Source organism: Pantherophis guttatus, chromosome 15 (genome assembly GCF_059756535.1).
Source record: "Pantherophis guttatus breed Tessera chromosome 15, ASM5975653v1, whole genome shotgun sequence".
Lineage (NCBI taxonomy): Eukaryota > Metazoa > Chordata > Lepidosauria > Squamata > Colubridae > Pantherophis > Pantherophis guttatus.
In genome coordinates, this window is record NC_142077.1 from 15,412,981 (window position 1) to 15,427,384 (window position 14,404).

General features: G+C 43.1%; 1 protein-coding gene across 1 annotated transcript; it reads left to right on the top strand.

Annotated features, from left to right (window-relative positions):
- Nucleotides 1-18: 18 nt before the first annotated feature.
- Nucleotides 19-11,149, top strand: LOC148111972 (uncharacterized). The gene is made up of 3 exons (XM_087879185.1): nucleotides 19-5,198; nucleotides 5,645-5,933; nucleotides 9,111-11,149. The coding sequence occupies exons 1-3, from the start codon at nucleotides 4,972-4,974 to the stop codon at nucleotides 10,218-10,220; spliced, it is 1,626 nt and encodes a 541-aa protein (XP_087735311.1). The 5' UTR covers nucleotides 19-4,971; the 3' UTR covers nucleotides 10,221-11,149.
- The last annotated feature ends 3,255 nt before the right edge of the window (nucleotides 11,150-14,404 follow it).

The window sequence follows — 14,404 nt, forward strand, 5'->3', positions numbered from 1 at the left end:
ACAGTTTTCTTTGAGAAATATTGAAAAACTCATTCTTCTCCAGAAAGGGATAAAACTAGAATGGGAACATCCAGGAATTTGAAAAACAGAAGACATTGTTTCTTATCCCACACTGAATTTTTCTTCTACAATTGTCTAATCTCCAAATATGGTTAAATAGGATACAAACCTCCGCTGACCTATGCTTCTTCACCAAAAGGGAGGGCACATCCATTGAATATGTGCTTGTTTATGTGGACGATATTTTGTACTGTGGCCAGCATAAACAGAAATGTGATGATTTCGCTGATAAGTTGGGGAAGCATTTCGCACTAAAAACTCTGGGAAAGGTAAACAAGTATTTGGGTGTCCAGATCGACAGAACACAGAAAGGATTCAGAATCTCCCAAAAGGAGAAGATATTGGAACTACTACACAAGTGCAACATGAAGGATGCCAAGACATGCGAAACACCCATGCAAGTTGACTTTCTGAAACACATGAACGAAGAAGGTGAAACATTTAAGGACAATACCCTCTATAGGTCTGTCGTTGGGTCCCTTCTATATATAGCCAACTGGACTAGGCCAGATACCCTCCTAGCGCTCAACCTCTTGTCTAGGCATGTCAGCGATCCAAAGACGTACCACTGGGAAGGTGTAAAATGCGTGCTCAGATACCTAAAGTACAGCATAGATGCCTACCTAAGTCTAGAGCCAGTGAGCTCCAAAGAGCCCATATTAACCTGCTATGCTGATGCTGACTGGGCAGGCGACACAAAGAGCAGGAAAAGCACATCTGGCTATGTATTCCTCATCAACGGCTGCCCAGTGCACTGGTACACTGGGAAACAAAACCTGGTGGCCACATCTACAGCGGAAGCAGAATACATCTGTCTCTCCAAGGCAGCCAACAACCTGACATGGTTCAATGACCTGCTCTCCAACATCTGGACTGAGCCAGCCTACCCGATAATAATACATGAGGACAACCTCATGACAACCTCAGACAAGAGCCTTGGTAGTACAGGGGTTTAAGGCACCCTGTTATTAAGCTGGTTATTAAGACCAGCTGCCTGCAATTACTGCAGGGTTCGAATCTCGCCAAGGCTCAAGGTTGACTCAGCCTTCCATCCTTTCTAAGGTAGGTAAATTGAGGACCCAGTTTGTGGGGCAATAAGCTGACTTTGTATAAATATACAAAAGGATGAAGGCTATTGCTGAGCACATTGTAAGCCGCCCTGAGTCTTCGGAGAAGGGCGGCATATAAATCAAATTAAAACAACAACAACAACAACAACAACAACAAGGCAGCCATAGACATATCCATGGCAGACACTATGGGCCAGAGATCAAGGCATATAGACATTAAGCATAAGCACGTCAGACAGTTAACGAACATTGGTTTTATCAAGGCTATACACTGCGAGACTGTTGAGCAAATCGCTGACATCCTGACCAAACCTTTGCAGAATAAACAGCACGTTTACCTAACTTCAAGACTAGGTGTACACACACAACATACACACACAGCTCCAACTGTTAGGCATTTAGAGGGGGATTTGTTACATGTAAATGCCTAATGTTGCCTCCCCATGGCAGAGTAAGGGTTAAACCCATCCATCCACTTAGACCCTCCCCTGATCCCTCCTTACCTTGGCCCCACCTCCCAGGTATATAAGGTATGGTCCAGGGATCCAGAGGTGCTTCCAAATGTTTACCTGTAACAGAAACATCTGATTAATAAAGAACTCTGATTCAATTGCATTTCGTGTTGGAGTCATTGGGTAAGATCCTTGGAAACACGTAACACAAACCAACAGAAGAATAAGTGCACGCATTGAAGAACACAAGAACTCAGTCAGAAAAGAGGAACCAACTTCTTCCCTGGTCCAATGCCTGAAAGCCACAGGACATGATATTGACTTTAAAAAGACCAGAACTATCGCCAAAACTGAACACTTTAACAACAGAATAATCAGAGAAGCCATCGAGATAGAAAAACGCCCACACAGCATGAATAAACAAGATGATACCTCCCGCCTACCAGCCATTTGGAAACCCACCCTCATTGACAAACGAGTCCCTAACACAAAGAATGACACCAGACCCACACTCACAAAAACCACACAGGATGTCACCACCACACATCCACGCAAAAAGCAAACCCACACCGATGAGACATGACCACAAACCAGAAGCCAGACCACAGCTGCATCATTAGCCACTTTAAACCCCTCCAATCCATACAGGAAGCAAACTGACACCCACCATGAAGATGTGGCACGACCACGAACGTGAAGCCAAACAACAGCAACGCAGCTCACCAGCTCAAATCCCCCTGTAACTCAGACTAACCCGAGCACAACCAAGCCCCCACCTAAACAGAACACACCCCCATCCAATCAGAGCACAGCCAACCCTCCATCCAATCAGAGCACAGACAAACCAGCAACCAATCAGAACACAGCCAAGCTCCCACCCAATCAGTTCACACCCCCACTGGCAGTTAAAAGGAAGAAACAGCTGCGATCACACATTGCTCCTAGAAGCTCGAAGCCGAAAACACCAGCCTGAAGATGACGAATGAGACTTCGTCGAAACGTCGCCAAGACACTTATATATATTTGTTTTCTGAGGTTTTCGCGGGTGTTTGTATGTAGGTCTTTGGTTATTCGGGTTTTCTCCCGCGTAAAATTGGAGGTGGTTTTTTGGTCTCTCCCTTTAATGGCTGGGGTGAGATTTTTATTTCAGAAATAGGAAAGCTTATACATTTTGTTATCAAAATAAAGAAAAATTCTAAATTCTACATCCTTTCAACCTGTGTAGAAAGTAATGTTAACACTATAACTATTTTAGCTATTTTCTATAAGCTGTTTGACGATACTATTTTTTTAAACGTCCAATTTCACTTCATCTTCTGATCTTTCTGCTCTGCCTCTCCAATAGATTTGCTTAAGGCTGACTTTTATCATTCTTTGCTTTTAATTGCTGTATATCTCACGGATCACACTCTACAGAGCTAAAGAACTTTTTCTACAGAGTTTGATAATTTCTCTTTTTTTGGTGTTTGCTTTTTATTTTCCTTCTGTCAAAGTCTAAGTTTTCCTTTGTTTTTTAAAATATATTTTTAAATATTCCTTCATTTTCTCTGACCCTTCCCTCCTTCTGATTCTGGGCTGCATCTGAACAGAAGAAAGCAGATTTCGCATTCAAATCCTCCAGTTCTTTAAAAAAAATTTTTAATTAGATTATAGAATAAGTTACCAAAAAAAGGAGGAAGAAATGAGGGGAGGGGAAAGAGAGGTGGGAGGAAGGGAGAAAAGAAAAAAAAAGCCCTGACTTCAGACTTCCTCTGTTGCAGTAAAATAAAGCATTAAAATCAAAACTCAACTTTTTACTTTTCCATAATAATATAACTGGTTTTGTAAAAGAAAGCAGATTTCGCATCGAAATCCTCCAGTTCTCAGGGAAGACAAAAGTCCCGCCTCTCTTTCTCTCTACTGCTGCTTCTATTCCTGCCTCCTTCGTCATGACAACCCTGTAGCCAATCAAAGAGGGGGAAGAGACGGTTGCCAGGGAGTTTCCCTGCCCTCAGCCTGATGGAGAAGAGGCTGAAGAAGTCAAGCCAAAGGGGGGGTGTCGTCAGATAAAGAGCAAAATTCAGACCTTTGAGGGGGATGAGAAGGAGGCAAAAGGTCCCAGAATTGCAGAGGGAGGAGGGCTTAAGCCCCTTCCCCAGAAAAGGCTGCAATGAAGAGGGTCTCCTTAGCTGGGGGCTCTGGAAGGTCTGGAGGGGCCATGGGGGACCCCCATCTTCCTCAGAATCATGGAGGGTCCCTCACCCTCTATGGTGAGGCCGACCCCCTTTTCCTCCTGGGCAACCCCAGATCCCCGTTGGAAGACCCAGCCCTGCATGGCTTCTCCCCCACAGGAACCCCAGCTTCCTTCTCCCAAGAGGGGCTCCCCACTCAGCCGGGCAGAGTCCTGTCTGGCATCCCTGCAAGAGCCCCCTTGCCTGGCCTCTGCATGGGAAAGGGTGGCAGGGGAACATGGGACATGGGCTTCCGCATTCCCAGGTCTCTGAAGATGGAAGTTTGAAGGGGATTTTGCATAACAGCTTTCCATCTGCAACACGAGGGTCCTGAGCTCCCTTCCCCTCCTTCCCTCCCTCCCCTCCCCACATGGGCTGAGAGGCAGTCTTGATTTCTCTATCTTTTCACTCTTATTTTCTAACTTCTCTCTCTCTCTCCCTCTCCCCCCCCTCTCTCTCTGTGGATGTGATTTTTTTAACTCCGCAAAGTTCAAAAAACTAGTTTTTCATTAAAGTTTATTTTGTTCTTGGAGTCTGGCCACACTATTGCATCAGTCCTTTTGTGGGTGCCCTTGAGCATTAGCTTTCAAAATAAAGTTCCATCTCAGCTGGCAGCTATTTCATATGTGTAGCACGCTCCAGCATTAACTGGCCCCCGGAGTTTTGTCTTTCATAACTATGCAAACAAATATCAGATTTATTTGTTTCTTCAGCCACAGGTGCCGTGTATTCCCTCCGGGGCCACTTTCAAGCATGGAGCCCCCAAACCTCTCAATTCTAGATGACTGATTTAATTCCATCCCTGCCCCTGTTATTTTGAATCACATGGGGATTATTTCCCTTTCATTTTCCTCCAGAGAATTTCCCAACAATCTTTGACTGCAAGAACTAGTTGAATTATCCAGGGATCCCTCTTGACAAGTACAATTATGGTAAAAGTCTCAGCTCTGCTCTTTGGCCGAATCCTTCAGGGGAGACTTTGGGCAGAGAAATATGGAGGTTTGGGACAGGCAGAGTCTGTGCTCTTGAATCTACGTCTCTCCTTTCCAGATGAAACTGAGGGTTTCTCTGTGTTGAGAAAAAGCAACTGGATCATATTCCACCTTGTGAGAGTCCTTTGAATTCTTCTAATTCTTCTTTAGAAACAGGAAAGAGATTGATTGATTCACCCCATCAATTATGGACCTCCTGCTTCTGCTTCTGATGCTGCTTTTGTCCCATTCAGTCTCTGGGAAGCTGAGAATGAAATGCCTGCTGAGTTTGAAGCACCAGGATGGAAAACAACCACAGAGCTACTACAGACCAGGAGACCATCTCATTGGTATAGTCAGCAGTGGAACGGAAATATTGCATACAAAGTTGCTTTTCAATGTGGCTCCTTCTCTTCAGTTTGATTTCCATGATTGGTAAGTCATTCAGGGTGATGGAGTTGCACTCCCTCCATTCTAACACTCTCCTTCTTTTCAGTTTTTTTATTTTTCATTTATTCCTATATTGGGGGATATGTCTAATTTCCTGAGTGATTTTGATTTCCATGGCTTCTCTCTTTGGTCTGATTTTGTGAAAGCGACTCAAAAAGGGGTCTGAAAAAAAGCTGAAAGGCCTGCAGATTATTTTCCTTCTTCAGTTCAATCCTTAATTTATCACTTGAATAATGAATTTTATTTAAAAAAGGGGTGGAATCAGTTGTAGTTGCCGTACCTCAGCCTATTTCCATATTTGTGTAACTGATCTTTGCTTTTGGATCAATGTTGGCTTAGGGCTCAGTAGGCTTGTGGAGGATTATATATATTATATATAACAAAACTATTTGTTGTGGCTGTTGATTATAACAACTTTTTTTTTTCAATAGGACTTTTTACCTATTTTTTTATTGCTTACTATTCATTTTCAACATTCAAACGGTCAACAAGAATTCCCATCTCTTACACAACCTCACACTTGGCTACAACATCCATGACAACTATATTAGCACTTTCCGCACTTCAGATGTCTTGCTGGACATGCTCTCCACTGGAGAAGCCAATGTCCCCAACTACAGCTGTGGAAGGAAGGAGAACATTCTGGCTCTTTTTGATGTAGCCCAGAGGGAGATCTCCATCCAGATGTCAACATTAGGAGGCATCTACAAAGTCCCACAGGTTTGTGTGTATTTTTCTCCCTCTGGTAAAGTGAGGGGTGGGTGGTGGTGGGTGAGCAATAGATGCAATCATGTCTTCACCCTAGAATTCAAGAGCTGCTTTTCTCCATATTAGCAAAAAATTCAATATTTTACCCCATTATGTGTATGTTGAGATTCATCATAAAAGGCCTGAAATGCAAGCAAAACATTCGCTGAAGAAGACATTCTAACAACTATTTAACTGATCAAAAAATATCCCTGGTTGTTGGAGCCTCTATTGGCATCTTCATTTTCACAGATAAATAATGTCTGCCATATCCACTGGGTTAGAAGTTGGCAATAGTAGCATTTTATCTGTCTAGAATGTGGAATAAAAAGGACTCTAGCAACTATAGACTAAATAGACTAGTAGATATTGTGGCTAAAATGTATGCCATGACCCTCTTAGATAAACCTGAGAAAAATGTATTCCTTGCAGAAGAACCAGAATGTTTTAGGTAGAATTAAAAGCTATATAGATTTTATAAGAAATAAGGCATAAGTTAATAATCTAATATTGGCAACAAATTTGTCTTGAAATATCTCATCTATATCAGTGAGGTAAAATAAGGTTTGCTGCTTTCTAGATGCAGCATTTGACTCAATAAACAGAGGAATATGATGGAGAAAATTGATTCCTCTCAAAATGGAGCTCAGCCTGTTGGCCCTGATCCAAGCCCTTGTTTGAGAGGGAGATTTGGGCTCAATGGAGCCATGAGAAGAAGGATCTATGCTTACCAAGGGGGAAGGGAAAGATGCATATTTGAACCCTCAGTCGAGATATGAATGACTTACTAGGACTAATGCAGGGTCAAAAAACAGATCATAAATAAAGGTTATTTCATTCTTTGACAAAAATGACTAAATTAGTGGACCAATGAAATGCAGTGCATGTAGTATACAGTGCTTGGATTTCAGAAAGGCTTTGACAGAGAAACCACAACCTATTTCTTTGGAAGCTGAAAATATGTGGGATAGGCAGCATCACCCCCCAGATAGAGTCAGTCTGTGGTAGCAGCCAAAAAAGTCAATTCAGTCCTAGGTTGCATTAACAGAGGGATAAAATCAAGATCATATGAATTATTGATACTGCTTTTTAATGCCTTGGCAAGACCAGACTTGGAATTGTGCATCCAGTTTTAGTCTCCATATTATAAAAAAAGGATGTAGAGACTCTGGAAAGAGTGCAGAAAAGAGGAACTAAGATGATTATGGGCCTGGACACTAAAACATATGAGGAACAGTTGCAGGAATTGGGTATATCTAGTCTAGTGAAAAGGATTGGGGTGAAATAATAGCAATGTACCAAAATTTGAGGGGCTACCACAAAGAAGAAGAGGTCAACCAATTTTTCAAAGAACTAGAAGACAAGACAAGAAACAATGGGTGGAAACTAATGAAGGAGAGAAACAACCTAGAACTAAGGAGAAATTTCCTCATGATGAGGAATGGAATGTCTACCCTTCAGAAATTGTGGGTGGTCCATCACTGGAGGCTTTTAAGAAGAGACTGGACAGCCACTTGTCTGGAATAGTATAGATAGATACAGATTAACAGAGTTGGAAGGGACCTTGTAGGTCATCTAGTCCAAGCAGACCCTACACCATTTCTGACAGATGACGGTCCAGCCTCTTCTTGAAAGCTTCCAGTGATGAAGCTCCCACAACTTCTGAAGGCAGCTTTTGTTCCATCGGTTGATTGCTCTCACTGTCAGAAAATTTCTCCTTATTTCCAGGTTGAATCTCTCCTTGTTCAGTTTCCATCCATTATTCCTTGTCCAGCCTCCAAGTGCTTTGGAAAATAGCTTGACCCCCTCCTCTCTGTGGCAGCCCCTGAAATATTGGAAGACTGCTATCATGTCTCCCCTGGTCCTTCTCTTCACTAGACCAGCCATGCCCAGTTCCTGCAACCGTTCATTGTATGTTTTAGCCTCCAGTCCCCTAATCCTCTTGGTTGCTCTTCTCTGCACTTTTTCTAGAGTCTCAACATCTTTTTTATAGTGTGGAGACCAAAACTGGATGCAGGATTCTAGGTGTGGTCTTACTAAGGCTTCATAGGGTGGTATTAGTACCTCTCTTGATCTTGATTGTATCCCCCTGTTAATGCGATTTAGGATTGCATTGTCTTTTTTGGCTGCCGCTGCACACTCCTGACTCATATTTAATTGCTTGTCCATTAAGACTCCAGGATCCCTCTCACAGTTACTGCTATTATGCCTGGTTTACTGCTTGAACAGGGGGTTGGACTAGAAGACCTCCAAGGTCCCTTCCAACCCTTTTATTTTGTTATAAGTTCTGTTATAGGTATACATGTTTAGCCTGCTAAATTCCTATTGGAATACACTGATTTATACAGATAATGTGATATTATCATACTTACACATTGGATTGTATAGACTTGGATTGTAAGAAAGGGCAGGAGTGAAAGTGGTGCTTAAATGAAAACCTCATAGCTCTCCAGCTTCCTCAGCCACAATTATTAAAGTATCTCAGGCCCAGTTTTTTTATTAAACCCAATCTCAGCCTCTGAGGAGTATCTTGGGGTGGGTAAAAGGACTCCAACTGCTGCCCTCAGAGCTGATTTGGGAATTTACACATTTCTGCTTTTTCTCAGAAAATCAGAAAATATTGGCATAAAATGTAATGTATGGAAACTGACAGACTTTGAAAATTGTGGCTGTTGGAACAGACAAAACTTCAATTAAAGACCAAACTTGGATTATGGAACTGACAAATCTTATTGGGCTTTGAGGTCTGCCTGTTTCTTGTACAACTGGAGAAAGAAGTTAAAAAATTTCCTCCAGAAAGAATCTGGGATAGAGAAGCAAAAAAAGATGCATCAATCCTTGGAAATTATAATAGGTCCTTTATTGGAATAGAATACTCCAGTTGGCATTTTCACGTGTTAATCTAATTGTGGTAAATTGTAGGGGTGATACAGTAATATGATTTACATTTTTATTGTTTTTTTAATTCGCTTATTATTTTCCATTATTATGATACAATCTTGCTAATATTCTGTCTTTAATATTTTAAACAATGCCTGATTAACAAACTATTCTAATACATTCATGAGAACCAGGTTGGATTTATTAAAATCTAATATTTTGGACTTGATCTGATCCCAAATATAACAGCTTTCTTCATTGCTTTTTCAGATCAGTGAGGACATTGTTTCAGAGGTTCTGAGTGATAAAAGTCAATTCCCTTTTTTCCACCGGATGCTCCCCAAAGAAGGATTCCAGTACCCAGCAATTGTCCACCTGCTCCTCCATTTCAGATGGACCCTGATTGGCCTCTTTGCTTCAGACACAGAAAATGGAGAGAATTTCATGAGGATTTTTCCTCCTGTGCCTGTCAGGAGTGGAATTTGTGTGGTTATATCACAACTGTTCTCAACACGTGGATATACAGCATACCTCAGGGATTCCCTCTCTAAGTGGAGACAAGTTAACGTCTTTGTTCACTACATGAAATATGAGATCATTTGGGACAGAATTCTTCCTTTCCATTTAACATTTATGCGTCTGCCAGGACCCATTGAAGGGAAAGTCTGGATCCTCAGAAATTTTGCAGGGTATACAATGGACAAGCGCAGACTTTACAAATACATCCATAGTATTTGGAACTTTGAATATCTGGTAAAAGAAAGGCCAATTGATTCTGCCTTTGAACCCCATTTCTTTGTGGAAGAAAAGTTTCCAGATCTTTATTTTCTCTGTTCTCTTTCAAAGAACGTCTTTTCTGTCAAAGGCCGCAGAAGATGCACCGAGAATGCTCCACTGGAGACCCAGGAGAAAGAGAAAAGAAGAGAGATCCCAAATCAATATAAATATTACAGTATGATGAAGACTCTGGCCCAGGCCTTGAATGCCGCTTATTCCTCCAGATCGAGGAGGAGAAGGAAGGAGGGAGAAAAGAGTTTGTGGTCTCCAAGGCTGCAGCCGTGGCAGGTATGGGGGTCCCGATATGGATCCATTAATCTGAGATCCTTTGGAGGAGGAATCCAGAGGAGAAGGAGGGGAAACATCTCAACAGATCTGGCCAATTCAATTACTCAGGGAATAATGGTTCCAAAGAGTAGATATCATGGCATTTTGATATTAAACTCTGCTCATTTGAAAATGCTGCATTCTTTTTTAAATGAATTCCTGTATTTGTGGGTTTGTGATGAGCATGGTGGAATTTCCCCTTTGTTCCGTCCCCACTGCAGGTGGGTCTGTGTGCAGCTCAACAGGCAGCTAAACCCCCCTCTTCTCCTCCAGTGAAAGGGAGCCTGGGGTGGATCTGGGTGTTTCATTGGGAGAAAAGGGCACAGAGAAACTGAGGAAATGCAAAGAGTGAGAATCAAATATAAATAGGAGATAGGCAGCATTAACTAACAGCCAACAAAGAAGCAGCTGGAACCTCTCCAGCGATGCTCCGTGTGAGGGACGGAGGCCTCTGGATGACCATGTGTCTCGGTCAAACCGGCTGCTTCCGTCTCCTCCAAAGGCTGAGAGAAAAGGGAGTCTGGCTTCAGACCATACAGTTAGGCTTATCTGCCCCCGGCCACTAGGTGGAGCTACAGCAACAACAGCACAATAGTTATATGTTGTGGCATGACAGCCTTCATAAATTTGGAGGAGACCCTGAGACCATCTAGCCGAACCTCTCCTCTCTGCAGGAATCCCTGTTAAAGCTTCTCTGACTGATGGCTGCTCAGTCTTTGCATTCTGACAATCCATGAAGAGGAGACTGAACTTCTCTGCTTAACTGGCTCAGCTCTAAAACAGCAAATTCTCGTCCATGCTTGGTGCCTGCAAGGGGACCTGGTCCTTGAGTTGGGGTCTCCCCAAACCAGAACTTTCACTTCCTGAGATTCTTATGGCTGCATTTGCCTTCTTTCCATGAACATCTTCCTGCTGACTCAGATTCTGTTCACAGTTAACTACGATTTTGAGATCATTTTCACAAACATGCATATCAAGTTTGGGGTCCCTCATCTTTCTTCCAGTCCATCATTTATGTTCTTATATGAGACTCTATTTAGTTAGTCAAGTCCTAGTTGCTAAAAATCAGATAATTTTCTACTGCTTTTTACATATGCACCCTTCTGTGTGTGCTGATGATAAATATTGTTTCTGGAAACTTGATATTCCTCTCATTAAATTTTATTTTATTCAAAAAAGTAAAATACAAACTTCAAAAAATAAAACTATTACAAAGACAAAACAAAATTAGATGAAACATTTTTTAAAAAAATTGTGCATTAAAAACAGATAAAACCACATACACATATATTGTTCCTCAGTTGAATACTGACAGATGTACATTTCTCCCCCTTGCAAAATACGCCCACAATTATAATCTTCTACCGATATATTGCAACCACTTGACTTGTCATCTGTCTGCTGTATATAAAAAAAATGAAGTTAACAATAAAAAAAAAATTAAATTTCAAAATTTCAAAACTGTCTGTTATCTGCTATTATTTTTAACTCTCAGACAATTTGCAGGGGCTTCTTATCTACCACAGACCACCACAATCATTATCTCTGATCCATCCTGAATCTGTTCATGATTCAATATCTTTGTTTGATGCTTAATAATAATACATTTCCTTTAAACTTTAATTAGGATCTTTCCGAGCAACTGCTTTCCATTCCCCAAAGTCACAGGATCTCCTGTAAATTGAAACACGATAACTCTTAAGATTTGTTCTCCACTTAAATATGACAAGTCCATTCCCCAATCTCCCTTCTTGAAAAATTGCATTTTTTCAGTCCGTTTTGCCCACTTTGAGTCTTCGGGGTCCATGGCCTCTCCAGCCATCTCCAAGCAGCCTGCCTTCAAACCAGACTCCTTCTTCAGGGATGCCAGCAACAAATTAAGTTCCAGTCCGTCCATCCAATTCATCCGATTCAACAATAGTTGCTTGCTTCTGATTATCATCTTTAAATTGATTTAAAACCATTGTTATTTCATCAAACTTTTTAAATGCAGTTTCAAATAAGGTTTCTAAGTAGAATAACTTTATAATATTTAAATTAAATCTCATCAAATTAGCTTACTCTAGAATCTACATATTAGATCAACTCTTGCGTGAAGGGGATTTATCAACTTGACTGTATTAATGATAACATAGAAAAATTGATGTCCAATAGCAAAAAGTTATCCCTAACCTTCAATCCCTGGCCCATTAATTGAAGTATATAAAGGTTCCCCCTATGCTCTTGTATGGAGCAGAAGTTTGGGATTTATACTCAACCACAGTACTAGAACAAACACAGTCCCAGCACCTGAGCTGTATTGTGGGTGTAGATCTAAGGACATCTGCTGCAGCAGTTAGAGCTGAATTGGGAATGTATACAATTCATCCACTATCCAAGATCAAAGCATGTAACCACTGGTACAAAGTCAATGAAATGGAGACAGATAGACTCCCCAAGTTATGCTTACTAGAGCAGATAAACTCACAATCACAAACCTCTTGGATCACTAAACTGATTAATTTTGGAAGTAGCTGTGGCCTTCCTGTCTCTTGCGTAACAGGAGAACAATTCAAAAAAACAGCTGCCCAAAGAATTAAGGATATAGAAGCACAAAATGACATTCTTAGTGTTATGTCCTTATAAGGACACCCGCCCGTATTGGCTGCCAGCCTCGGGCGGGAAGTTTGAATAGCTGTCTTAGGGGCGGTGCGTCTGCCGGAGAGAATATAAGGAGAGCTCCGGCAGCGCACAGCCAGTCTTGTTACTGCTGCAATAAAGTTGCTAAATGTATCGAGCTGGTCACGTCTTCCTTTCCCTGCACCTGATCTAACACTGGCGACAAAGGACTAGAGGAGAGAACCTGAACAAGACGCGGGCACGATCGCCTAACCAAGCTGAAGTCACCCAACCGTGGCATCCTGCAGAATGGCCACCCCGCAAGCACTGATCGCTTCGCTGAATCCATTCGACCCGGCAAGAGAGAAATGGAGGTCGTACATGGTCAGATTCCAGCAATTCCTCCGAGGAAACGGCTACCAGAACCTCGACGATGAACGCAAGAGAGCCCGGTTCCTGGCTCACTGCGGCTCTGACATCCTAGAGATGGCCATCGACCTCGTGGCGCCCAGAGATATTGAGGAGATGTCCTTGAGTGACCTGCAGGAAGTCCTGCAGGAACACTACGCTCCCACAGGCATCCCGATTGCCAACAGATTCACCTTCCAGCAGAGGAATCAACGGGAAGGTGAATCCATTAAAGAGTTCATGGCAGCACTTCATCAAATCGCTGCCAATTGCGAATTTGACAACGTTGATAATGCCATCCGGGACCGCATTGTCTTCGGGATGCGGGATGTGGGTCTCCAGAAGAAGTTCCTGAGCCGCAAGACAATCCAGCTCAAGGAAGTCCTCGAAGAAGCCACAGCCGCTGAGACTTCCGAGAAAGCGGCCGCCGCGATGGTGAAGGCAAGAGGGATCCACAAGATCCACAAGTCGGGCCCAAATTCCTCAGATGACTCCGCCACGCCATCAGAATCCGATGAGGAAATGGCCGTACACAAGGTTTCCTGCCCCCCCAGGCAGGAAAATCCCCAACATGGCGACCGGGGGGAACGCTGTGGCAGTTGCAAAGGTGACCACCCCAGGGCAAACTGCAGATGGAGGGACGCGACCTGCCGTCATTGCCTGAAGAGGGGAAACATAGCCGAAGCATGCAAAGCAGCAGATCCAGCCCCGGAACCACCCAGGCCAAGATTCCGCGAAAATCGCAGAGACACCCAGAGGACATCCAAACGGTCCTCGAACCAGTCCAGGTGCGGGGACGACGAATATCCCCACAACAGAGCAGTACACCAGACACAATCGCCCACACAAGCGATGACGGTGCCACCAAATTCAACGTGACACTGCTGGCAGAGGGGTCACCGTGCACAATGGAAGTAGATTCAGGCTCCATCTACTCCATTATGGACTGGCAACATCTGAAGCACCTGAAGCCAACCTGTGAAAAGAACCAGCTTAAGCCCCTGAGGTCGAGGCTCGTGGATTTCAGCGGAAACCCCATCGGTGTCCTGGGCAGAACCACACTCCACATCACCTTCAAGGAACTCCAAGGCAAACTTCCCATCACAGTCGTGGAACACAGCCGACCGAACCTGCTAGGAGTGGAGTGGTTTAAGCCGCTAGGGTTATCAATCGAAGGCATCCATCAGATACAGAGGGACGAACTCGACAATCTCATCGAAGAGTTCAAGGAAGTCTTCGATGGTAAGCTTGGAAAATTTGTGGGAAAGCCAATCTCCTTTAATCTGGACAAGGGAATCACCCCAATCAGGCTGAAGCCCCACCGGGTTCCGTTTGCCTTGCGGCCAAAAGTAGACGCTCAGCTAGATAAGCTGATCGCCCAAGGCATTCTGGAACCTATCGATCATGCTTCATGGGAAACCCCCATTGTGACCCCAATGAAGCATGATGGATCT

Bases quoted from the DNA above. Each gene is read 5' to 3' on its own strand.
- LOC148111972 (XM_087879185.1), top strand. From the start codon at position 4,972: ATGGACCTCCTGCTTCTGCTTCTGATGCTGCTTTTGTCCCATTCAGTC. The intron at 5,199-5,644 runs GTAAGTCATTCA...TTTTTTCAATAG, and splicing joins CAGTTTGATTTCCATGATTG to GACTTTTTACCTATTTTTTT. The intron at 5,934-9,110 runs GTTTGTGTGTAT...TTGCTTTTTCAG, and splicing joins GCATCTACAAAGTCCCACAG to ATCAGTGAGGACATTGTTTC.